The sequence below is a fragment of the Littorina saxatilis genome, linkage group LG8 (assembly GCF_037325665.1).
Source record: "Littorina saxatilis isolate snail1 linkage group LG8, US_GU_Lsax_2.0, whole genome shotgun sequence".
In the NCBI taxonomy this organism is placed as follows: Eukaryota; Metazoa; Mollusca; class Gastropoda; order Littorinimorpha; family Littorinidae; genus Littorina; species Littorina saxatilis.
This window is the reverse complement of record NC_090252.1, coordinates 31,838,219-31,865,352: the sequence shown is the minus strand read 5'-3', so window position 1 is coordinate 31,865,352 and position 27,134 is coordinate 31,838,219. Positions and strand designations below refer to the sequence as shown.

Below are 27,134 nucleotides of genomic sequence, written 5' to 3'. Positions count from 1 at the left end.
AAATTTACGTTCATCTTATTCTCCATCATTTTCTGATTTCAAAAACATATAAATATGTTATATTTGGATTAAAAACAAGCACTGAAATTTAAAAATATAAAAATTATGATTAAAATTAAATTTTCGAAATCAATTTAAAAACACTTTCATCTTATTCCTTGTTGGTTCCTGATTCCAAAAACATATAGATATGATATGTTTGGATTGAAAACACGCTCAGAAAGTTAAAACGAAGAGAGGTACAGAAAAGCGTGCTATCCTTCTCAGCGCAACTACTACCCCGCTCTTCTTGTCAATTTCACTGCCTTTGCCATGAGCGGTGGACTGACGATCATCTACGAGTATACGGTCTTGCTGCGTTGCATTGCGTTCCGTTTCATTCTGTGAGTTCGACAGCTACTTGACTAAATGTTGTATTTTCGCCTTACGCGACTTGTTTTAAATTCTGTGCGGCATATTGACTCTCGAAAAACGATATCCATCTTTCATTCTTCGACGTGTTCACTTACACCTGTAAAACACACACACACACACACACACACACACATACCTAAAGTGTGGATGGTTACCTAAGAGGCGGCACTGGGTGTAGTGCCTTTCTAGTGCACTTGCACTACAACAGCACTGGGTGCAGTACTCGCTCCGGCATCGAAGAATTTTGCACTAAAAAATGCACAAAATTTGACCTATTTCGTCGCCTATAGAGGACGGAAAGAATGTCATTTTGAACATTGTTATGACATTCTTTCCGTCAAAAAAGTCAATTTAACGGTGTTAAATGAAGCGACCATCCACACAATTAGGTTGCCATCCAGAGTTTAGGTTGCCATCCACGTGTGGATGGTTGCCTTATGGTGATTTAGGCAACCAAACCTGTGGAAACATGGGTACACACACACACACACACACACACACACACACACACACACACACACACACACACACACACACACACACATATACACACACACACACTCACGGGCGCGCGCGCGACTAGAAACGGCAAGCAACACGAAAGGATATTTCAAAACTCTTATTTGTGATAAATAAGTCACCTTTGAAGGGTTCATTTTTTCACAAGGGAAATAAATCAATAAACACCCTAGCAAACGAACAAAGCAAAAAGAATTAACCCTCCCCTGAAGGTTTGGTTTGGTTTTTGGGTCCCTCCCCTGAAGAAAACAATTTGACATTACAGGAGGTTAGTAGTTGGACTGTGGGTGAGGGTGGGGGTATCTGAGGAAAGACATGGAAGCACACAATGACAAACGAAATTACCACGGAGAGCATTTACTAATCAATCTTTGTACAGAATCACAGCAAAAAGTTGCACACATATATTATGTCTTGTAGTAGCCTTCGTCTTGTCTTTCTTTGATTTGAACAGGGTTGTGCTTAAAAAAACAAAAATTGACAATATTACACACATTTATAACAAATAAATTAGACATAGTGTTTTGATGTAACACTTACAATGGCCATTGACCGAAGACAAGATGCAAAGAATCAACAACGCCTGAAGACACACCATTTTGGTCGTATACCCCATCTTCCTGACTGTAACAGACACACCTTGGACGATTTCCTCTCGCGGTCTGATAGCCTTTCGTTTGAGAAATCTTGAATGATCTCACGCGGATCACCAGGTCAATCGAAAGTGTTGCTTTATTTAGTTCCCGGTGTTGATCATTAAACATGTGTGTAATACCCTTTGGAAGAAGTAACGTTGACATAGATAAAACACAGTTGGTTTGTGAATGTTGATAGCCATCGTGATGTCCGAGTAACTGCGTGCGTGTCAGTAAAACGCCAAAACGTTATACAGATGGACTTGAATGAGTCAATATCAATCAGGCGAAGATGGGTTAGCTTTTTGTTAAGGGGGTGGGGGAGGATGGTAGTAGGCAACTGCTGGGGTGGTGCATTTGCCAGCATTCCCAACTGTTTGACTGTTGTGCGTGCGTGCTTGCGTGCGTGCTTGAGTGCGTACATGCGTGAGAGCGGGCGAGTGTGTGTGTGTGTGTGGGGGGGGGGGATGCGTGCGTGTTTGAGTGTGTGTGTGTCTTTGTCTCTGTGTGTGTGTGTATGTGTGTGTGTGTGTGCGTGTGTGTGTGTGTGTGTGTGAGTGTATGTGTGTGAGTGTGTATGCGCGCATTCCACACACAAACTGCTGAATAGATCTTCCGAAAATGTACATGCATTGTATTTATTTATTTTAGAGATACACAATCGGTTTATTACATGAAAATTAGAATATAACGTTGCTCGATCACCACGTGAAATGAAAGTGAAACATCACGTACGCACTCTCGGTCAAATAAATCAAAACAGTACACAGTTGTTGAAAACAAGGATAAATGTCCGTCATCTCTAGATATTTAATTCACTTCCCGGGTCACCGTTTGCTTATGTTTGCTGTCCCCCGTTTCGCCGTTGCCCAGTTTGCCGCAGGAATTCACTGGAACTTATTGAAAGTATCGTTTTGCCTTTTGGCAGCTATTTGTATATGTCTTATCATAGTCCTTGATGTGTTCATGTTGTTGGTATAGTACAGAGTTCTGCCTATTCTTCAAGGCGCTCTTGTAACACTGTCTCGAACTATGTCTCTATAATTGTCCTCGCTGCCTCGTTTTACCTTTGCATTAAAATGTCTATACCATTCTGTGTCTTTTTTACTGTCGAAGGTATCTGGATAATTCTCTTTTTTAAAATTTGTATTCCTACCAGGCAAAAAAAAGACACATTGAGTTTTGTAGTCCTCTGCGTCTTTGTTGTGTCATATCCGTCTGTCTGTTTTTTTATGTTAATGGCTCTGTTTGTCTGTCTGTCTGTTTGGCTGTCTGTCTGTCTCCGATTTCTGTCTTTTTGTATATCTGTCTGTCTGTCTTTCTGTCTGTCTACATGTCTGTCTGTCTCTATCTCTCGATCTCTCGATCTCTCGATCTCTCTCTCTCGATCTCTCTCTCTCTCTCTCTCTCTCTCTCTCTCTCTCGATCTCTCTCTCTCTCTCTCTCTCTCTCTCTCTCTCTCTCAATCTAATGTCAAAGAGCAAGCTTAAAAAACAGTAAAACGTATGAATTTATTATGATTGTGTAGACATGAACTGCAATTCACCTTGCATGAAATACGTCCTACTGCTGTGGAAACTTAAAAAACCCATTGGTATCAGAACGGCATACACTCATTTTCGGGTGCGTAAAATATACGCATAACAGCAGCTTTTGACTATGTAGCTGATAGTTTTATTCTGTACTGGTGTGACAATTCAAATTTCACATCATTACTTGCTACTACCACAAACAAAGTTATAGTTTAACTACGTACATAGTATGCCGCTGTAAAAAGAATACCACGCGTATAATCACTCGCTGAAGTGCGACCCCTATTTGATAGCATGGGTGTAAAATAGATCTTTTTTGGTCTGAAAATAATTTTTAAAAATTAAAGATTCGACCATATTTCTAATATGAGGTTTTTGTTCGTATAAAACCGTGACATCAATGCATAATTATTGAGATAGTGATATATGATGGAACAATAACAAAAATGTCAAATAATACAGCAGCGTTGTCCCTTTGGTTACCATACAAAATGTCATGATGCTACAAGACTCACCAACTACTTATCATCAGATGTTAAATATTTCCCAGAAGTGCAAGACTGCGATGGTACATGTATTAGCACCGTAAGCAAATGTGGTTTTTTTTATAGTTGTAAAGGTTTTCTTATATACAACTTTGCAAAATGTGCTTCTGTCTGCTTCAAAAATGAACATACATTTACAGACACAAAAATGACATAATTATTTGTGTCACCAGCTCGAGACGAATTTGTGTGGAAGTGCTACTGTCTGATGGAATAGCTGTTGTCTTTTTTAGTACATGTTCTGCATGTCCTTGTTGTACAATACTTAGCCAATTGTAAACACATGTGCGTTAGATACAAAACTGAACAACAGGCCTTAAAATCAATCTTTAAAAACAGTTGCACACGAACCAATGTAAACGTTATTGATACCGTATTGTTGAACGACAGAAGAAAAAGCAGGCAAAAGCAAAAGAGAAATAGAGAATACTACATGACTTGCTGTGTCGTACCAGATTTACACGAGTTGTTTTTTTAAATATTGAACTGCGAGCGAAAGCGAGCTGTTCACTATTTGAAAAAGCAACGAGTGTAAATCTGGTACGAAACAGCAAGCCATGTAGTATTATGTTTATCCTACATACTGTACTTACGTGTATTTTACTGAAAATGTCCTGCAGTCGAGGCAGCTAAATTGAAGACGCTTGTTTTGGAACCTCGATCTCTTCTAAAGCCTCGTGCAATCTATTACGTCAAAGCAAAGAAACGTCACTCTGAAAGTGTGGCGTGACGTGTTAGTTCTAAAGATTCATCGAGGGTAATTAGCGAGCGCAATTTGTGTTTCTATAATGACGTTTGTCTCGGTGACTTTGGCATCATAAGCAGTGGAAAAAACAGGTCCCTGCCAGACTTGCTTGACATGACCTCATTTACATGATATACACACGTGTGATTTGAACGATTATTATCTCACGGGTGTCTCTCTCACGTATGTAGGATAAATATATTTACAAGATAGGATCAAATTAAACGTGACGAAATGAAGAAAATAAGGGGAAGCAATACAGATGTATGTGAATTGGTAATATTAGTCCTAATAATGCAACGACATAATAATGCGTGGTGTGTGCATACTACAAAATGCAAACAACTTGAACCGATTGAGCATTCATCACTAAACACAAATAATCAATCAAGCAGATGAAACAATGGTCTTTGTACTTTTTCATCGATAGTGCAACAACATTGAATTATTAATATTATTTACAGTATGACATGTACAAAATTATATTCACGCGAAATTGCTTGATGGATATGACATATATAAAAGATAGCCTTCGCTCTTTATGACTGACCGATCATAAACCATTGTGTTGCAGAAGAAAAAGAAAATAAACAGAACATTACTGTCAACCGAAGAACGCTTAACACATTGTATCGGTCTTGATGATAGTTTACTATATAGCTATTCTGATGGACACGTGGGGGAATTCGGGGGCTGTGATTGGATGGTCTCACACATCCCTTTTCCGATCATCAAAGCATAACGATACAAAAGTTGGCCATTTTTGCCGATATCCAAACGATATCGGCAATAACAAAGACGCGTGGTTCCGGTTTCTTCCACGTGTATAAAGTACACGCATACCTCGCCAGGTTTGTTTCTGTCACTCTGTGACTAGTCGACAGACGATGCCATTTGCTTTGTGTGTGTTTTTGTTGTTGCTTACTGTACATGACATACATTACGTGTAAAATCCAGTTCTTTAACAGGCAACAAACCTTGCAAATTTCCAGAAGCTGCAATCTGAAGCGACCTATCTCGGATTCTAGCAGACGATCTCTCCAATGTTTAACACACAATCAGCAAACTCTCCTGTCACATAGAACGTCCATTGTATAGTGCAATGTTGAAATGAAGTTACCGGTCTGAAACATTTCGTCGTTTCTTCTGAGACAATCATTGTTCTCTTATCATCTACAGATTTACCGCTGTCTTCACCACGCGAATTCCCAACAGAAGTCAGACTTTCGAACATACAATCTACGTAGGCAAGCATGATACGTCATGACGTCATATGATTCCTAACATATTGACGTAATGCTAAGCATCCGGTTATCTCGAGTTTTCTCCGTAATACATGTCCGTGGGTTTTTCAATGTTCGGTTATTTCCGTGGCTTCATGCGGAAAGGGAACCGTCGTCTGCAATCAACGACATGGACCATTCTGGTACTTGTCGCTGACAAAAACATGATTCTAACACAGAATTTAATGTCAGAATAGCTATATAAACGCTATTGTGTTTTCAGCGTAGCAATAGGGTCCGATATTTAGACTCGAACAAGTATAATGCGACTCGTCTTCGACTCGTCGGCATTATACTTGTCTCGTCTAAATATCGGGCCCTATTGCTACGCTGAAAACACAATAGCTGTTAATATCAGTGCATCTGATTTATCTGATATATCGCTGCATCATCTCCCTGACACGCTCTCTGTAACGCACCACGATGACGACGACAACGATGATGATGACAACGGTAACAACTCCAGCTACGTAACCAGAGTTATCTGAAAACAAATAAATGAAGGGTTATGGTGAAAATGCAACTATAACAATGTCATCATATAAAGGACATCAGCGCCGAGGTGCACGGGAAAGTTACCAACCAGATGGGAGCCAGCAGCGGTGTTGGGTTGGTTGAAATTGAAATGTGCCGTGATTTGAACAAATCATACCCCGTGGCTTAGTTGTTCTCACCCGGTTAGGTGGCACCCACTTTCGCTCGGTGCACCTCAACCTGGAACTTCGCTATATAGTTCCCTGGTTGGAGGCTCAGCAAGTTTCATTGTGAAATCCTTAAATGTGACCCTCCACCACGGAATGAGTCGCATGTCACCTCGTATGGTTCTGCGCTAGGCTTAATATAAGTCCGTGGGCACTGTGGTAACAGTGTGAGGGTCACCTTAGTCCCAGGCTTATAACTCGAACAGTTTTCGCTCTTTTCTAAAACGGGTTTCACCACTGGATAGAGCATAAAACACTCTTTAGGAAAATGTAAAAATATGAAAATCATGCAAAGGTGACATGCGACTCATTACGTGGTGGAGGGTCACAAATCGTACATACGAGGTCGAGTTGAAAGTAGAACGGAAAGAGAGACGTTAGGTAGTATTTATCAGAACCCACTCACTTGGACTAATATATATATATTATGATTTGAGCAATCTCACAGCTTGAGCTGGCCTCTAAACAACTCCTGATTTTGTTTTTTTAACAAAAAGAGGGGGAGGGTTACCGTATTTTGCCAGAATGGTTTTACGCGTGTAAACAAATTTGTTGATACAATGTGCAAAAGTTGTAACACTTATATTAAGATAACCACCATCACCACCACCACTGCTGCTACCTCTGCTGTGTCTCCTTCTCTTCCTGCTACCACCACCACCACCACCACCACCATCATTAATACAACTACAACTTCCACTACTTTCATTTTTATTTGCTTAATATAACCCAAGCTATCACAAACAAAAAGACACTTACTTGATGCAACAGCTGACTGCCTGGCTTTAGTGATCTCAAGTTTAAAGTTGAAGCCAGCAGACCCTGCCTCGTTAGAGATGTTAAGTCTCCACGTTCCGTTGTGATCTTGCGACAGTCTGTCCAGTTTTATTTCCAGTGTCCCCTGAGGTAGTGTGCCAATGATCTTATACCCGCTGGTGGGATAGAATTGAAAATAATGTTGGCATTAGCTGAAAGGTATATACCTTCGTTTGTGTGTAAACCATCTTCACAACCATCATGTAAACTATTACATATTGTTCAGGCTTTTACAGACTTTAAAGGAGTGCCTGGAAACCACTAGTGGGATAACAGTTTAAAAACAATGTTGACAACAACTGAAAGGAATACATTTCTTTTTGTGTAAACAATCTTCAAAACCATCATTTAAACCAGCCATCACATATTCCGAGGCGATTGGCTTTAAGGAAGTGCTTTAAACAACTGGTAGTATAAAATTAAACATAATGTTGATAACAACTCAACAGTGCCTTCCTATCTGAGTACACGATAATTTAAACCTTTACAGATCTGATCACGGTATGATAGCATAGTTTCACTCACACAAATATAGAAATATAAACGTTTGGCTGCTCATTGTATACAATGAGTGTTTTGTGCTTTTTTGTTCTATAAATATAGTTTCCAATACTGACAAAGGTCTTATTCTCAACATCCGTTCATAGGATTGTACATTTTGGGTATGTGTTCCAAAGGGGTAAAAGCAAGGACGTGATCAATAAGTGATCAATAAAAAAGGCGACATAATTATATTGTACTTGCAGGGGCGTCTTATCCAGGTGGGGCCATGGGGCTAGAGCCCCACCACTTTTTCCCCCCTAAAAAAAAAAGACAAAAAAGAGAGAGGGAGAGAGAGAGAGAAAGAGAGAGAGAGAGGAGAGAGAGAGAGAGAGAGAGAGAGAGAGAGAGCCTCAAAGGGAAAGAACTCGATAACGCTCTTCTTTTGCAATAGAGACAGAAAGTTCCGATTTGGTGTGTCTGCTGCTTTTTCACGAGATTGTGCTATCGTATTTCCTAATTAAAATTGATAGCCCCACCACTTTTTCATAGCGTGTGACGCCCCTGACTTGAACTGACAAATCGACTCCCGTGTAAATGTTTTCAAACTTTCCATGCCTCCAAAAGGTATACAGATTGTGTCATAGCTATCTAGCATACTTTTTGGGTTAGCGAATTCTCCTAGTTTACTTTTAGAAAAACACGTCGGGTACCTGGCAAACTGACGACACTCTCGAGACCCTGCTGGTCCGGGTGCTTCGTCAGTTTGAGTTTTCCTGTGTCCTAGATCCTCATGGTGACCTTGACTGACCTTGGTGACGTGACATCCACTGATTTCTTGTGTGTGAGTAATTAACTGGAACCTGAGCTCCAGTGGATCGCCTTCAATACCTGGGAAGATCTTCACGACTTCTTCTGTGTACCTAGGAGGACCTGAAAACACCAAAACAGCAAGTTTGCAATTTTGAAAAAGGTCGTTAGCCAGATACTATTTTTGTTTTAACTAGATACATTGATAAAATCATAATATGATCAGTTTATTTTTGCTAAAACTTCCGTTGAATATAATGAAGCATATCTTGGCTTAACGTTGTATACGTGATGAAGGTCATAACATACATTATTTCTAAAGTTTAGTAATAGAACCGGCTTATTAAAAACTGCGGGTAACGAAGATAAGTATAGAGTATGGATAGGTTTTGAAAAGTGTGTAGCAAACAAATGTACGAATGTAAATTATAAACGTCGTTTATTTTGTTTCATCAGACAATTGCGCATGAAGGGAAGCAACACATAATTATATCAAACAAAATTGGCGAACGAAACAAAGAAACCAGAGAACTATGCAATATACGGAAACAACTCAGGTCTACACCAGAACAATTGGGAAACAGTAAGCAAGGGGTACTCATTTCTTCTACATTGATTATTCCGCAATGAACTGTATCCCACATGACAACAAAATGAATCCCAACATTGTAACTCTTACATTTCACCAGCAGTGTTGCAGTCGCGTTTCTCCTAGCTTTGGGAAGTTCACAGCTAATCTCACCAGAATCTTCACACCCGACACTCTCCAAAGTGTACCGAGCTTCAATCTTGTTATTTCCATGCTGATCAGCAGCTGGTATTTTGGCAGTCAGTTTGGTTCCCGTAGCCATCCTCAAAATGACTTCAGCGTTTGGATCGTCTCCCTTGCGGTAGGCACAGAGGATATCCACAGAACTGTTAACTTCTACGGTTTGGCTAATGGGGCTGTTGTCTAGGGACAGTTCGATGATTTGTGGCAGAACTGCAACCACAATGTGTGATAGAGTGTTAGTGGTTGTACTTTAAAAGGTAAACGATTGTGTAATCGCGTGTGCCGCACAACATGGCAGGCACACAAGACAGTCACAAATAAATACATACGGATAGATGGAACAAACAGCCACGCACGCACGCACACACACATTCTCTCTCGTTCTCTCTGTCTCTCTCTTTGTCTCTCTAACACACACACCGGTCATCGAGAGAGAGATAGAGAGAGAGAGAGAGAGAGAGAGAGAGAGAGAGAAAGAGAGATAGAGAGAGAGGGAGAGAGAGAGAGAGAAAAGAGAGAGAAAGAGAGAGAGAGTGGGATAGGTCTTCTGGGTAAAACACAGGCAAACAGAGACAGATTGAGTGAGATAATACAAATACAAATGACAGAAAACAAACGCATTAAGCAAGCATCCAACTTACTTTCTATTTCTACTTCGAATGTAACGTTATCAGTGCCAGCGTCATTGGCTACTATTAGATTCCATGCTCCCACGTCTTTCTGCGTCACATTTTCCAGTAATAGCTGAAGCCTCAAAGTCGGCGGAGAACCCAACATCGTGTAGTTGCTTAAAAGCAAAAAACCAGGTGTATAAGGACTATTTTAGCACTTTCTTTGTTTACATTGTGTATACGATTAAATAAATCCTGAGAAAATCTTTAAGTCGTCTTTTATTTTACTCATTTAAAAATGAGAGAGACAGAGAGAGAGAGAGAGAGAGAGAGAGAGAGACAGAGAGAGAGAGAGAGAGAGAGAGAGAGAGAGAGAGAGAGAGAGAGAGAGAGAACTTTTAACTTTTAACTTTAACTTTAAACTTTATTACAGGAAAGATAGCATTAGGTCCGTAGGACCTTTCTTACAGTTAGTCCTGATCTAAGCAAACAAAATGGTTATAATCGAAATGGGAATACATAGGAACAAACTTTTTATGATGAAACGCAGACACACGCAATAATAGTAATATAAGAATAAGATCATTCTTTACAGACATGTGGTATACAGATACAATACGGGCAATACAACCATACATTATCAGAACACACACCAAGTTGACGCAAGACACACACTTGCACATTTCAGAAGGATAGAAGGCATACATACGTTTGAGAGAGAGAGAGAGAGAGAGAGAGAGAGAGAGAGAGAGAGAGAGAGAGAGAGAGAGAGAGAGAGAGAGAGAGAGAGAGAGAGAGAGAGAGAGAGAGAGAGAGAGAGAGAGAAATCAGCATCCGTTTCAGCATCAGCATTTCTGTTGACAATTCACTACATAGGAAATGCAGTTGTATTACTTGTACTCCTAAAATAAGAAAGACGAAGAAACATGATGATGTAGTCGGTCAACAAATAGGCTCACTTGACAAAGGATCGTGTTCTCTCGCCGTGTTCTCCTTGACTTTCGTTGTTACTTTGACGCTTAAGATGACTGCCCATGGTGATCTTGCAATCATTAAGTGTCTTGGTGTAGGACGACAAGTGGAAGCTGAGATTAGTAGGCGAACCAGAGTGACTCACAAATGGTGTGTCTGGTGCCGAGAGTGAGGGAGGACCTTTGGTAGAGATAAACAACTTTCAAATGTGAATCTTATATCACCAAATACAACGACGACGGCTAGGTAGTGACATTGATATAAACATATTATTTGAAATTAGGAATACTGAATAATTGTGTTAACATTGCAGGACAAACATGTTTTGAGGATTTGCCTGTCTGGTGTTTTATTTGTGTCATAAATAATGTCACAATGTCCACATTTGCTGCGACATCAACCTCGCGAATAACAGGCCGTTAGTCTTACAACTCAAAATTCTCTCTCTCTCTCTCTCTCTCTCTCTCTCTCTCTCTCTCTCTCTCTCTCTCTCTCTCTCTCTCTCTCTCTCTCTCTCTCTCTCTCTCTCTCTCTCTCTCTCTCTCTCGCTAACCTTTGTTTAGTTTCCATAAAAGAGCACACAAAGTTATTTTATTACAAGTCTCCGTTTCCAACGAATATTATTAATTTTAAAACATCCTTCCTCGAAGTCAAGATTAATGTACAACAAAGGCGTTATGTTGCATAAACTCATTATTGAAAAAGCGCCAGAACCTCTTTCTACTCAATTCACTTTACACAATTTGAGAGACCCCACACAAAATGTATGCGCCTCTGCCTCGTATAGATCTGTTCAAATCTAGCGTGTTATTTTCAGGAACTAATGTTTGGAATTCACTTCCAAGCGTTCACAGACATTCCGTCAATGCCAAGACTTTAAAAGACAGATATTTGTCATTCCTAAGTCATGGTACATTACGTTTTCACTTAGTCTAAACATGTTACTATTTATGATGCCTTGTTTTATTATACCTTTCACACGTTTCCGTAGATAAACGTGCTTCATTGATTTTATGACATCATGTCCTATGTGAATGTGCTAAATGGTTATTACTTGCTACGTAGTTGTTTCTTTTATACTATTCTTTAATTCACGAAGACCATTACCCTCGTTAATAAACAAATCTCTCTCTCTCTCTCTCTCTCTCTCTCTCTCTCTCTCTCTCTCTCTCTCTCTCTCTCTCTCTCTCTCTCTCTCTCTCTCTCTTTCTCTCTCACTCTGTTCTCACCAACCCCAAAGAAATCTCACATTTCACAAGCAGAGTTGTGGTCAGGTTCTTGTCGGCTCTGGGCATTTCACAGCTGATTGTATCCATATCGTCACACCCCACGTTCTGCATCCTGAAGCGCGCGGTCGATAACTCTTCGTTTCCATCGTCCATGGAAGCCGCCAGGTTAATGGTCATTCCCTTGGAGTATTTCAGGACTGCAGGGGAAGCCTCTGGGTATCCTTTATCGTACTTGCAGATTATGTCCACTGATGTGCTGGGTTCCAAAGGGTGTGTGAGAGAGGCGTTGTCAGTGGTCGAATAAAAGGTAAGTTGTTTGACTGCAGGCGCATCTGAAACAAAGTTGTGAAGGAGGATTAAGCTACAGTCAAAGTAAAGAGATCGACTACTGATAAATGTAGATCAACTTCTAGTCAAATGCGCAAAAATGGGGGTGCGAGGGAGAAGAGAAGATTGCACAACTGTGAATAAACCGTTGAACACAAGGATTTAGGATCATGCACTCCAACATGTGTTGCCTTAATGTCGTTTATTCGACAGCAACCTATTAAATGAATAAATAACTATACCGATGAACACATACATACATTATCAAATCGATCAATGAATAGATACATGGATAATACATATATACATGATCTAATCAGTAGATTAATAAAATACACCATAATAACAAAAAATTCAAACTGTCCGTTCTCTCACATTTTTGCATGACGAACAGTATCTTCCTTTCCGGAACTATCTTTCCTTCACCAATGCTCCATTTCCACAAAGTCTCATCACTTGTATTCATTGTTTTGTTCAAGTAGAATTGCCCCCTCGCTCCGCACTTGCACTCCGGTCGGAACGAAAAACACGTTCCATTCGGGTGGATAAGTATTTTGCAGACATCGTTGAAGATGTCGTTCCCTTTGTTCTGATTGCTGACAGTGATGGTGACTTGTTTCGTGCCATTAAATATGCAGTTTTGAATGTCCAGTTCAAAGGGAAGAAGGAGACGGGCACTTGGTTTTATAGCCAATGTACTGTCGTTTTTGATTGAAGGGAACTCAAATAGCGTACCTGTTAGGAAGACAAGACAACCAAACTTATTAACCTGACGAAAAGGGGCCTGTTTTATTCCTTAAAATGTGAAAACCGTCTGACGTTTTGGGGATACTAATAGCCAGTCTGGTGTCTTTGGTATGGTCAAGTGACTTAAAAGCAATAATTGTTAAAAGTGAATGATCGAGCACCTTTCCTTGTCTACTGACAAATTGTGATGCCTCGCTTGTACATGTACACACATAGGAAGCAGTTAGAATCAAAGCGGTTTATGAGCGTATGCATATGTGTAGAAAAACTCAAACCAGAAAGTTAAACAACTTTTTTTATAAACTCTGAAACGCAATATTTAATACATGATTAAAAATACTAGACTGAGGCAGATTAACTTTATTTTCGTTCAAGTAAATTAGGCGTAGTTATTGGTTAGCTATAGATCCGGGACCGTTATTTGGTGTACAAAGTCTTCTGTATGATTGATAATGATGAACTGCACCGCAGACAATAAGTCGATGCAATGTCAAACAGTGCCACCCTAGCCAGCCGGTAAGTGTGTGGGACTGGTGGTGCGCTTTCCATCTTGTACAGTGTCTAAGTGGCGTAATCTGTCATTCATTTGAATATTTGAACGTTTCAATTTAACCGATAAAATACATCCATGGGATTGCGTTTTGGGTTGAGAAGTGTTTTTTTGCCTGGGTCGGACATTTTGACAAATACCATATGTCAAACTAAAAGCGCAGATTCAATCATCTGTACTAAATTAGACCAGACTCTTTTATGCTGATATTCTTTTACAGTGGTACAACAACACCGTATTGCAAATGTACATATCCCCTTTTGATGCCTATAGGAAAAACATTACAGATAGACAGACTACGTGAACCAAGCATAAATAAGACACAATAATGTCACTGTTAGCTGAAGTTTTCGTCTAGCATGCAAACAATATTGTGGTTGTGTTCTGCATGAGTTGGTTCAAAACGATTTACATTAGGGATAGTAATTATAACATAACAATTTCCAGAATAGTGTTTCCTGTAAAACAATGAGTACAGCAACTCGAATTTAAAGAAAACATTCTTCAGGCAAAACGAGTATTTAAGTATTAAGAGTATTTATACGTTTCAGAAATTATTACATTTTGAAAATGTCTGCTGCAAACAGTCGAGCAGGCGAACTTCCGCATTGTTTTAAACTCCAACAATACAAACTAAGAGAAACGTTACAAATGTCAGAGGTAGTTGTGCTCACATGGCCCATTCCTTAACGTGGTGTGGTGTTTGCGTAATTTGGATCGTTTTATAAAAGAAATAATTTGTTTACAATTTTCAGATTTTTAATGACCAAAGTCATTAATTATTTTTTAAGCCACCAAGCTGAAATGCAATACCAAAGTCCGGGCTACCACCAGGTGCTGAGAGAGGAAGTCTGGCCAATGCCGGAGTCCCTGCACAACAAGCTGTACGGGCCAGTGGCTGCGCTGCAGAGGACCACTAATTATATCTCAAGATCTGGACTCCAAGTGTGATCGGCGATTGAAAAGAAGAAGAAGAAGAAGAGGTAGTTGTGCTTTTGTCAATGGTATATCATGTTACTCATACCACTGGAATATAACTACACAATTCATACATGACGAAATCATATTAAAAGTTTAAGTTTAAATTTATGTTTTGTTTTAAAGTTTATAACATCCGTAGGGTCTACATTGATTGAAATAAAAAGCACCAACAAGAGTGACCAAAACAAGAACTATTTTACACTTCTGAGCGTTACATGTCCTGTTTAGTCACAATTTCCTGTAGCTTCCCGGCTTCCTTTTTTCAAACTTTCAAATCTTCGAATTGTACTGATCATGTCTTGATGAAAAAATAATTATTTTGTGATCTAAGAATGTTTGTGTAACAAGCTGTCAATATATTTTTTAGATTTTAAAAGTTAGTTCTAGCGCCAAAACGAGGCGTCCGATTGTGTGTTGGACAATTCGTCTGGCCACGCAAAAATAAATTCTTAGAAAAATGCTCGCTCTTTACAAAGGGCACCTAGGATGTTCTCAAGCGGTGAGTGTTTAAACGAAAGGGTGTGTGTACTGTATGTGAAAGCCTGTGTCTGTGACCAGAAACTGATGGTTTATGGGAAGCTGAGTGTGCCTTTAATTAGTACATATAATTAAGGAACTGAGATTCATCTTCTGAAATCATAACACATGCTCCGAGTTCTTTGTATAGGTGTTGATAATTCTTATGTCCGTTTTTAATCATTCAGCATCGACGTACAGCCACATGGTTTATTGGACGGAGTGTGGACGCTTTCATACCCTAGCTTCTTCATAAAAACACTAACATGTTGCTGAATGTATGTACATTTAACTTTTAATGATTGCTGCAAAAGGAAATTGTTTGATATTTGAATGATTTCACTGCATATACAAATATCTTAGCAAACCAACACAAACTTCCTCTTGTCCCTTGTACTGTTCATGATATGTCTTTAATCTACACTGATAGACCTGTGGTTTAACCGGAATATAAAGAAAAGTTTCGCAAAATGAAACGTACAAGTGAGTGTAGGTCGCATATAAATACAATGCAATAACAGGGACTGGGTGGCCGAGTGGTAACGCACTTGCGCTCGGAAGCGAGAGGTTGCGTGTTCAGGCCTGGGTCAGGCCGCAATTTTCTCCCCCCTTTCCTAACCTAGGTGGTGGGTTCAAGTGCTAGTCTTTCGGATGAGACGAAAAACCGAGGTCCCTTCGTGTACACTACATTGGGGTGTGCACGTTAAAGATCCCACGATTGACAAAAGGGTCTTTCCTGGCAAAATTGTATAGGCATAGATAAAAATGTCCATCAAATACCCGTGGGACTTGGAATAAAGTAAAAAAATTCCATCTCACACGGCATTAAGTCTCAGGAAACATGTATACACGCATGCAGGAAAAAAAAAATATGGGTAGCGCCGTATGTATGGCAGCTCGCTTTCCCCGGGGAGAAAGCAGCCCGAATTTCCATGAGGGTAACCTCACTGGACTGTAAATCCAATCCAATCCAATCCAATCCAATCCATACAACTTGTATCGTCTGAGTTTGGTTCAAAGTCTTTTTTTTCTATAATACCAATCATAAAATATAACTAGGCAGATACTCTATATTGCCAATTTGATTTCGGGGGGTGTTTGTGTTGTAGGTTCCACTGTATACACACTGCAATGTGTAAAATCAATCGGTTTGCTTAACATTGTTTGGGGGTGAGAATTAAAGCGCCTTTACAGTCATGCAACTGGTTGTACAATACATGGCCTTGATCACCAGACAAAATTTGCACTCAAACGCATTTTCTTAGTTTTGTTTATGACACATAGTATAGCTTGTCATACACAACACTAATAAGGTAAATAGGGTATCATACCACGTAGCAATATTGTTGTTGTCGGTGCTGGCTTTGCTTGTTTTCCTTGTTGTTGTGTGTTGTTGTTTGTTTTTGTGTAAAATTTAGTGTGTTTTCATGTGCATGTGCTCTGTGTTTGAACGGTGGGGCTAGTTTTATTTTACGTCAGATCATTATGCTCCTTTTATTGTGAGGTCCCTGTAAGATAGATATATTTCCTTGTTTCGACTATGCCTCTGGGAAAAATCATGAAATGTTACATTGCATTTCAAAAGGATGTGGGTTATGTGTGTGTGTGTGTGTGTGTGTGTGTGTGTGTGTGTGTGTGTGTGTATTGACAGTGTAACAGAGAGCATACATGGGAGGAAAGAGGAAAGAGAGAGAGAGAGAGAGAGTACAATGTTCATTTGTAAATGTCAATGCAGTCTGTTTTCCTCTTCTCACGTGTTATACCTGGGTTTTTTTTAAACTGCTAGCGTTCTATTATTGTTGTTGTTGATTATATTGTTGTTGTTGTTGTTGTTGTTGTTGATGATGTTGGTGGTGGTGGTGTTATTGTTGTAATCACCATTCCTAAGAGATATAATTTTGCGTCTCTTAACTAAACAACTGTGATTGTGTATCTATACATTTGACTACCATACGGGTAACAATGACAAAAACCTGAATAACAATGACAAGAAAATAATATACATGCTAGCCAAAACATCAAAAACATGTGCATGCTAACACGTTTTGTAACTGCTAGTTTAAATAGCTGCAATCCAAATTCAAAATGCGTGCATGAGGCTTTCAAGAGTTGCGCAGCTTGAATGTGGCTATATTCCAGTGCATATGTATAGCTATTTGTTCTCTGGTCAGGCAAGTGACATGGCAGCATGCAAACCATGAAAACGGGGAGACTGTAAAACACTCACATTGTCCGTGGATCAAAGACAGGTTGCAGAAAAATGTCAGCACGTGAAGACCGAGCAGCCAAGGCACACGCCCCATCTTCGTTTAATGCAGTGAGATTATAGCAAACTGAGAGCACGCTTCTTTTTCTTGTCCCTTGTTCTCGAAGTGTGATTTTCTGATCACATGACGATGGGTCCAACTCGATTTATGCCTGTTCTTTTTGAAGACTGTCCAACAGATGCAACAGCTAAAAGGACACTTTTTATCAATATTTTCCTCTTTGCTGAAGTCGTTCGTGATCATCCGATCAACGGGTCAGACACAAGTGTAACATTATTGATGGATGTCCGTCAAAAAAAGTTTTTTTTGTGAGGTTCAAACCCTGGGCCTTACTGTCCCAGATGAGTAACCAGTACAAAGTCTTAAACTAACAACGCTTTAGTTGTACCGATATCTTCCGTGTAGGTTGGCATGATACAGTTTATTTACCAAAAGGAAGTAATTGATGCTGAAGTGATTTCAAACAAGCTATATTATGTTCATAAAAAAGCCACAGCATATTAAATATATGCTATTAAGTGCTTTATCTGAAAACCACGTTCGATTTGTGAATAATCTCCCTTTGGCTCTACCAGGCGACAGTAATTGTCTTTGGTTGCAAAATAATGCGTTTGTTTTCTTACAAAACTTGATTTTTGACAAATTCAAACGAAAATGATGCAATCACAACCTGAGATATCCTTCTAGGTAGAGAAGCATACTTTTTGCGCCGATTTTGTGATACCACGCGCGTATGATACAAAACAGGAGGAAGGTGACCCAGACTGTTGCCCAAAAAATACCACGGGTGACCCTACTGTGCGTTGCGCCCTGACAAAACCAGGAAATTGAGTTTATTGCCAGTGAATTGAGCTTTTACAGCGAGTGTAGCAGTATGCAAGATATTACTTTTAACTAAAATAAAACGGCCAAAGCGGAAGAAAAGTCCACTGTTAATCAAATTCACCGAGTACGGGGAAATAGCTCAATCGGTAGCGGCGCTGGCTTGAAAACCAGTTGTCTTCTTTCATTTTATATTAAAAACATCTCTGTGTTGTTAATTGTAAAGTTACTACAAAGGAAACACTAATTATCAATAATTAGTAGACATATCCTTCATTTCATCGTAAATACTCATGAACAAAGCGAAACCACGCTCGTGTTTCATAGATCAACTGACACGATCCCATTCAACATTTGTTGTGTTATTAAAAAGAAAATGCACAACAACAACACATCAGAAACAATCCCTTTTCAAATGAAAAGGCACAACTGCTGCACACTCACTGTACTAGTCATCAAATCCAGAAACAACGAACAAAAACGAGACGCAGCAACAAACGAAACTACTTGTCTAAAACACATTTACTATAACAGTAGTAAATAATGCTGTATTAAAAAAGGAAGAACAATCGTTCTGACTTCTAATAGAACATCAGATTGCTCGTTTGATCGGAAAAGGGAAATCCGTAAATACGAGCACACGTTAACGCTGGCTGAACAAAACTTTCCTGCTGTGTGAATGTATGTTGCAGGAGGAAGCAACGCATCCCGTGACCCTTCCTTTAAAGCTTATCAAACAGGAATCAGACTTCAATCTCAAAATGTTAAGTTGCATAGAGATTCTAATTTACCCCACATTGGGAAAACCAAAAGATTTTCGTTGTTTTGTTGAGCACTTTACGGAGGTCGAGGCTCCCTGAAAACACGAGACTATGGTAAATTGGTATTCCAACCTATATATTTGATTAACTACTTGCAAAGTGCACGTTTTTACTTTAATGAGGTTGTCGTCTGAAAATGTCTCATGCGCATCTGTTCCGCTCATGTGCACAGCTGACAGCTCGCCGCAGCGACACACAGCTGACCATCATTCGATGTCACGAAACAGCTGTTTTAACAGCTTTTAATGCCTTCCTATTCGACAAGATCAAGTGTTAGGGTTTAAATGAGCTAACAACAAGGACGAGCAAAACTTTACATCAACCCAAAGAATAAGGGTAGAATGCAGAAAGTGTACGAAACGGGGAATGAAACGGGGACGGATGCAACTTCCAACCGGCGATCGCGCGCTGACAGGCGTAGTGTTTCCAAATTAATTGTCAATGCAAAACACACACACACAAACACACACACACACACACACACACACACACACACACACACACACACACACACACACACACCACACACACACACACACACACTCAGTGCAAGTATCATCAAGACTGTATTTAAAGCATCAAAAGCAGTTGGCATCATGAAACACCAACAAGAGCAAGCTGTCCAATATTTCATGCCATCGCCAAATCAACTTAGATTATACACATCAGCTCTCGGCATCATGCAACACAACAACGACAAACTATTTTCTTTCACCAAGCTTTCCAATATCTCATAACATAATAAAATAAACCTGAAATATCCATCACAAGCTTTTGACACCATGCATAGAACACCAATCAGAACTTGTCTTCCAGCAAAGTATCTGACATTTCAAAACATCAACACATGTAATTCAAGTATCCAATAAAGCTTTTGGCATCATGCAACATTATACAGTTGTCTTCCACCAAGCTTTCCAATATCTCATAACATCACCAAGGGAAATGTCCATCAAAAGCTTTTGGCACCATACAACATAAGAAAGAGCTTAAAATTGTCTTTCAGGAAATTATGTGACATCTCATACCATCGCGAACAGAAATGTCCATCAAAGGCTTTTGGCACCATGCACTACCAGAAAGGGTTTAATTGTATTTCAGGAAATTGTCTGACATCTCATAAGATCACTCATTGCGTGTGCGTTCTCCAACACTGGCCTGCTCTTTGTAGCCCTTCAATACCACCGCGGTAGCGATGACAGCGATGTGATGATGATGACGGCGACAACGACACCAGCTATGTAACCAGCATTTCCCCCACCATTCACTGAAAGCAAAATAGAGGAAAGTCAATGACTATGCACACCTAAAGGCCTTTCTCAGTTAATCCCCAAGTTGATTTCGCAAAGACTTCGCGAATTATGTGTACCGAACATTCAGGGCCAAGGCTTTGTGCAGCGAGCTTCGCGAAGTCCACTTCGCCCAATTAATATCATCCTGCTCAGGACATTAGTACATGCTATTCGGGAGTCTGTTCGTCACATCAGACGATTCCTTGGGCAATAACCTGAACTGCAAAGTGAGAAAAAGACAGGAAGGGAGTTGGAGTATAGTTAGGTGCGGGTTTTCATTGGACCAGCTGTCAGCATCTCGTAAGTTTCTGTGTTATTCGACGTGGCAGATATGTGGAATAATAATGTATATACCTCATTTTCTGCAACCTTCTTGTTTAAGGCATGATGTGCTTAATGGCCCTAATTTCCCCAAACAGTGTGGGTCAGGGGAGACAACCGTCACAATTAAAATGTGTACAGTATATATAGTGTGTACTTAATCAGTCAGTCTTTGTTGCACACAGCTAATTTCAAAGAAAGGAATAATTGAAGTAGAGTTGTGTTGTAGGATTTTATGATGTTGATATCATCTTTTGTAAATAACAATTTTCACACCACGTAAAACAAATGGACATTATTTTACATTTTACTTTGTCTAGCCTGGCAATGAACACGTGATAAATTGGTGAGTAACAATGTGATGATGCATGCGTGCCTTCAGCAACAACCACAGGAACCACCCTTCCTCTACCTCTTCTTCCTCACACTACAATCGCTACGACTACTGCTTCAACTACTACCTCTCCTACTGCTGCTGCCACTGCTACTGCTGTTGCTAGTACTTATAATACGTCTGCATGCCACTACAACTGCTGCTGCTTTCTTTCTTTATTTGGTGTTTAACGTCGTTTTCAACCACGAAGGTGATATCGCGACGGCTGCTGCTGCTGCTGTTGCTAGTACTACTACTACTACTACGAGTGCAACTACAACTGTTACTGCTACTGTTGTTACTGCTCTACGACTGCAACTACAATTGCTGCTGCTACTGCTGCTAGTACTACTACTACGACTACGACGTTACCACCAAAACCAACACCACAACTATACCAACTACTTCTACTTTCACACATTAATCACTGTAATAAAAGCAACCACGAACAAAATAACACCCGCGCTAACCTGATGCAGCTGACCGTTCTCCGGCAGTGACTTTCAGAATGAAGGTGAGATCATCGGACCCTTCCTCGTTAGAGACGGTCAGCCTCCACGTCCCAATGTGGTCCGGGGTCACTTTGTCCACTCGCAGTTCCAGCGTCCCCTCGGGGAGTGTGCCCTTGACCTCTGGCTCACTGGTGGGACAAAAATTATGATATGAAAAGTTACTTAGGCATGAATGAAGCAGCTTTAGTTCAAATGCCCTTTTTCCAGTGCTCCGTTTAGAAGTGGCCAGTTTATCTTCAACTCAAATGTGAGAACTGAAACAAAACTTGTATTGGTCTTCCATAGCCACACAAGTTGAAGTGAGGTTAAAAACCCCAGTTAACATTCAACTGAAAGTTGGATAAAATCACACATATTATACATACTATACTTCATCGAGGCCTTGATTCTGGTGGTGACCTTGGATGACCTTGGCGACCTTGCAACTTCTCAGTTGTTTAGTGTCAGAAGACAAAGGTATGGGGAGCTCATTGTGAAGTCCAAAGTGGCTTACCAATTGCAAGTCTTTCTTCGGTAATTTTGGAGGACCTTGAGAAATAAAAAAGAAAATGTAAAATGCTTCTTAAAAACAGAAACAACAATGATGACAATATAGTTGTGCCACGAGGTGAAATGTATCCTGTTGTCTCTAAGAGCACACTTATAATGTTTATCTTGTTATGCTTCGTTATCATATATACATACAATAAACATCTATATATATATATACGACTTGTGTGTGTCTGTGTGTCTATGTGTGTGTGTGAGTGTGTGTGTGTGTGTGTGTGTGTGTGTGTGTGTGTGTGTGTGTGTGTGTGTGTGTGTGTGTGTGTGTGTGTGTGTGTTCGCGATGCACGGCCAAAGTTCTCGATGGATCTGCTTCAACATTTGGTGGGCATATTCAGGTAGACCCCGGACACAACCTGGTCGATGAGAAAGTTCAACACGTGCTCTCAGCGCGCAGCGCTGAACCGATTTTGGTTTTTCTGTTCATCTTCCCAGATCCATTCCCAGTAACTCTTCCTTATCTTCTCAAGTGTTTTGCGTTTATCTCCCTTCCTTCGTGTGGCGTCAATCCATATTCCGTTACTATTTTTAGAAGGTCACTGTCCACAACGCTCAATCCATATTCCCGTTACTATTTTTAGAAGGTCACTGTCCACAACGCTCAATCCATATTCCCGTTACTATTTTTAGAAGGTCACTGTCCACAACGCTTTCATCCCGGCGAAGGCGGGTATTACTCTTCCTTATCTTCTCCAGTGTTTTGCGCGTTTATCTCCCTTCCTTCGTACACCCGGCAAAGCCGGGTCCCCGGCGAAGCCGGGTATTCGGCTCTACTTCTTCCCGGCGAAGCGGGTATTCATCTAGCATTATATATATATTACATATACATTCCATGACTTTGTAAACATGTATCTGACTGAAATACTGTTTAAATCAAACTGGAAAAAAGTTAACAGGGAAGTTAGGTCATGTCTTCATTTTGATGAGAGCCATATGTCCTTCTTTTTATAAACTACATAAACTACATGAGTTATACTTTGACATTTGTTTTTAGCAAATATCACAAGCGAAAGACACGTGTGTTTTGTGCATTTTGTTTTCAAATGTGCGCTTTTCCTATTATCATAAAGATATCGTCTTAAACATGATTTATGCTTCTTCAATTATATAGCTGCACCAAACAAACCGGTAGCATAACAGTTCCGCTCTGTCCCTCCCTCCATATCTCTCTCTCTCTCTCTCTCTCTCTCTCTCTCTCTCTCTCTCTCTCTCTCTCTCTCTCTCTCTCCCTCCCAATATTAAAAGATTTGTTCTTGTTTTTCTAGATCTCTTCCTCCTGCCCTCTCTCTCTCTCTCTCTCTCTCTCTCTCTTTCTCTCTCTCTCTCTCTCTCTCTCTCTCTCTCTCTCTCTTTCTCTCTCTCTCTCTCTCTCTCTCTATCTCTCCCTCCCTCTCTCTCGCTCTCTCTTCTTCCCTACCTGTCCCTCCCACCCGTTCTCCTTACCACCAACCCCAGACCCAAGTCTCACATTTCACAAGCAGAGCTTTGGTCAGGTTCTTGCTGGCTCCAGAAACTTCACAGCTGATGTCCACCATGTCATCACAGCTTATGTCTGTCAGCGTGTGCCGCACGGTCCCAGCCTGCTCGTTTCCATCGTCACGGGAAGCAGCCAAGCGGAAGCCTTGAGAGTCCTTCAGGAGTCCTGCAGAGGTCTCTGGGTATCCTTTATCGTAGGTACAGTTTATATCTACAGACATGCTGGGTTCCAATGGATGTGAGAAAGAGGCTTGGTCACTGATTGAATTAAAGGTAAGCTGCTCCACAGATGGCGGGTCTGAAACGAATGTTCAATGAAGGGTGAAACTATAATCAAAGAAGGTACTAATAACCAACGGTATCCCATTTCAAATGAAGCAAAACCATACTTGAATATGTGCAAGCCTTCGCCATCATTGGGAATGGGAGGAGGGGAGCATGCACGGGCAGGGTAAAGGGCCAGCATGAAGGTGTTAACTGTTCGAAACGAACCATTCGAAAACTTACACGATTACATGTAAAGTAAAACTTGTCTTGCTTTAACAGCAACCAAAAAATAGCTAGGCAAGAAACAACAACGAGTAAATAAATGAAGAAAGTAAATACACAAATGTATTAATAATTAAGCAAATGTAAGAACATGTACGTATCACTCCATACACAATTGATGTACAAAATAAAGAAAATAAATAAACATATTTTGTTGCACACTATACATTCACATAAGAAAGAACAAGTCGCGTAAGGTGAAATTACTACATTTAGTCAAGCTGTGGAACTCACAGAATGAAACTGAACGTAGTCCGCCGCTAGTGCAAAAGGCAGTGAAAGTGACGAGCCTGTTTGGCGCGGTAGCGATTGCGCTGTGCATGCTTTACTGTACTCTCTTCGTTTTAACTTTCTGAGCGTGTTTTTAATCCAAACATATCATATCTATATGTTTTTGGAATCAGGAACCGACAAGGAATAAGATGAAATAGTTTTTAAAACGATTTCGGAAATTTAATTTTGATAATAATTTTTATATTTTTAATTTTCAGAGCTTCTTTTTAATCCACATATAACATGTGTATATGTTTTTGGAATCAGAAAATGACGAAGAATAAGATGAAATTGTTTTTGGATCGTTTAATAAACAAATATTTTTAATTAGAAGTTTCCGATTTTTAATGACCAAACTCACTCATTAGTTTTTAAGCCACCAAGTTGAAATGCAATACCAAACCCCGGCCTTCGTCGAAGATTGCTTTGCCAAAATTTCAATCAATTTAATTGAAAAATGAGGGTGTGACAGTGCCGCCTCAACTTTTACAAAAAGCCGGATATGACGTCATCAAAGGTATTTATTGAAAAAATGAATAAAACGTCCGGGGATATCATACCCAGGAACTCTCATGTCAAATTTCATAAAGATCGGCCCAGTAGTTTAGTCAGAATCGCTCTACACACACACACAGACACACACAGACACACACAGACACACACACACACACACACACACACACACACACACACACACACACAAAACACACCCCCATACGCACATATAGACAGACGGACATACACACATACACCACGACCCTCGTCTCGATTCCCCCCTCTATGTTAAAACATTTAGTCAAAACTTGACTAAATGTAAAAAAGACTTTCTCTTACATGGAAGCATATCGACAGATATCTTCCTTTCCGCAGCAATCTGTCCATCATTGCCGATGGTCCAACTCCACAGGGTGATATCACTCTTGTCCATAATTTTGCTGAGGGCGTAGCGTCCCTTTTCTTCCCAACACACGCACTCCTCCGGGCGAAGCGAGAAGCACGTGCCATCGCGCTTTGCCAGCAGCTTACATACGTCGACGAAGTGATCCTCTGTCCGCTTGCTTACAGTGATGGTGGAGGTCTCCGGGAGGTCAGTGCAGTTGTGTGTGTCCAATTGAAAGGGGAGTGCGATCTGGACACCCCTCTCTGCCGTGTAGGAATTTGGGTTGGTCATGGTAGGGAATTCAAACTTGGCACCTGTTATGACCAACATGCATGCTCTTTGAAAAAACATGTTTGTTCTGGTCTCTTAATTGGGAGATAGATTCGCTGGCGGGGGGGGGGGGGGAGAGGCGGGGAGAGAGGGGGGATATGAAGAGAGAGAGAGGGGGAGAGAGAGAGAAAGAAAGAGAGAGAGAGAGAGTGATGAAGAAAGAAATGGATGGGGAGATGAAGAGAGAGAAAGAGAGAGAGAGAGAGACACTGACACTGACACTGACACAGTTTAATTGAATATGGGCCTACAGCCCCTTTCAATGGGGGGGGGGGGGTACACATGAATCACAGGAAAAAAAGAAAACATGATATTTAAACGTATGCAAAATACACAGTGGTTTGTTCCAAGCTTTCCTCTATCAATAATCTTGCACATCAATGCTGCCTAATATATATACATACAACCGAACAATAAATACAGCAACAACAAAACTTTCCGCGGCAGTTAATCCTCATTATTATTTAACATTGACAATCTTAACTGAAATGCAAAAAACAAAAACTTTGCTAAATCTACAATTGTTTCTGTGTCTTGTTTTTTAAACATGGTAAGACTTGATAGAGAGAGAGAGAGAGAGAGAGACAGAGAGAGAGAGAGAGAGAGAGACAGAGAGAGACAGAGACAGAGAAAGAGAAAGACAGAGAGAGAGAGAAAAAGACAGAGAGGGGGAGACAGTGAGAGAAAGAAAGAAAGAAATGGTCAAGTAACATATGTGACCCTCCACCACGAAATGAGTCGCATGTCACATCGCGCAGTTCTGCGCTAGGCTTAATATAAGTCCGCGGAGTGTCCGGTAACAGTGTGAGGGTGACCTTAGTCACAGGCTTATAACTCAAACAGTGTTCGCTCTTTTCTAAAACGGGTTTCACCACTGGATAGAGCATAAAAAACTCTTTAGGAAAATGTAAAAATATGAAAATCATGCAAAGGTGACATGCGACTCATTCCGTGGTGGAGGGTCACATATATGCTCTTTTTTTTTCCACTTCACCTTATCTCGACTTATACAGTACTCACAGTCTTCTAATGTACATTTCATTTTCCAATATACTATTCAAATCGTATCTATCACCATACTTATATTTACTAATACACATTTTTGCAATCAAAATAATGTGATTAATTACCTTATTATTTTGGCATATATTACTAGGTTGATAACCAAACAAGACATCGTGTTCTGAAAGGTGCACATTTAATCCTGTATTTCTAAAAATATAATGGACAACATTTTCCCAAAAGCTCGTCAACTTCTTACACTGCCAAAAAAGTGTTCAACATAGTCAATGTGTTTACAAAATGTACATAATTTTGTTTCTCTAATTTTCACTTTATTTAATAATATATTCGTGGGATAAATATTATGTAATATTTTCCATTGTAACAATCTCGATCTTTCTTCTTTTGTACATTCGCTTGCTAACAGCCAATAACTGTGATCTAGTTTAACCTGATATTTATGTAACCAAAATGTAACAGCGCAA

The 27,134-nt window shown here is 40.1% G+C and overlaps 3 protein-coding genes across 4 annotated transcripts in view; 1 reads left to right on the top strand and 2 right to left on the bottom strand.

Moving 5' to 3' along the window:
- The window catches only part of LOC138973308 (arylsulfatase B-like), a 443,818-nt gene that overhangs the window by 125,662 nt on the left and 291,022 nt on the right, over positions 1-27,134 (top strand). The gene's annotated exons all lie outside the window — the stretch shown is intronic.
- Positions 6,025-13,117, bottom strand: LOC138973310 (uncharacterized). Its single transcript, XM_070346028.1, has 8 exons — positions 12,767-13,117; positions 12,085-12,396; positions 10,823-11,015; positions 9,894-10,039; positions 9,160-9,462; positions 8,384-8,603; positions 7,134-7,306; positions 6,025-6,157 (listed from the first exon to the last, which is right to left on the bottom strand). Exons 1-8 carry the CDS (start codon positions 12,855-12,857, stop codon positions 6,042-6,044), a joined length of 1,554 nt encoding a protein of 517 aa, XP_070202129.1. The 5' UTR covers positions 12,858-13,117; the 3' UTR covers positions 6,025-6,041.
- The window catches only part of LOC138973307 (uncharacterized), a 97,481-nt gene continuing 90,054 nt past the window's right edge, over positions 19,708-27,134 (bottom strand). The window contains exons 3-7 of one of the 2 annotated variants that reach the window (XM_070346025.1): positions 25,272-25,631; positions 23,608-23,913; positions 21,959-22,121; positions 21,552-21,721; positions 19,708-20,362 (exon numbers count right to left, since the gene is read on the bottom strand). In XM_070346025.1, coding sequence (XP_070202126.1) covers positions 20,271-20,362; positions 21,552-21,721; positions 21,959-22,121; positions 23,608-23,913; positions 25,272-25,631 — 1,091 coding nt within the window. In that variant the 3' untranslated portion in view covers positions 19,708-20,270. The remainder of the gene's footprint in view (positions 20,363-21,551; positions 21,722-21,958; positions 22,122-23,607; positions 23,914-25,271; positions 25,632-27,134) is intronic. The other variant, XM_070346024.1, reaches the window with a different exon arrangement.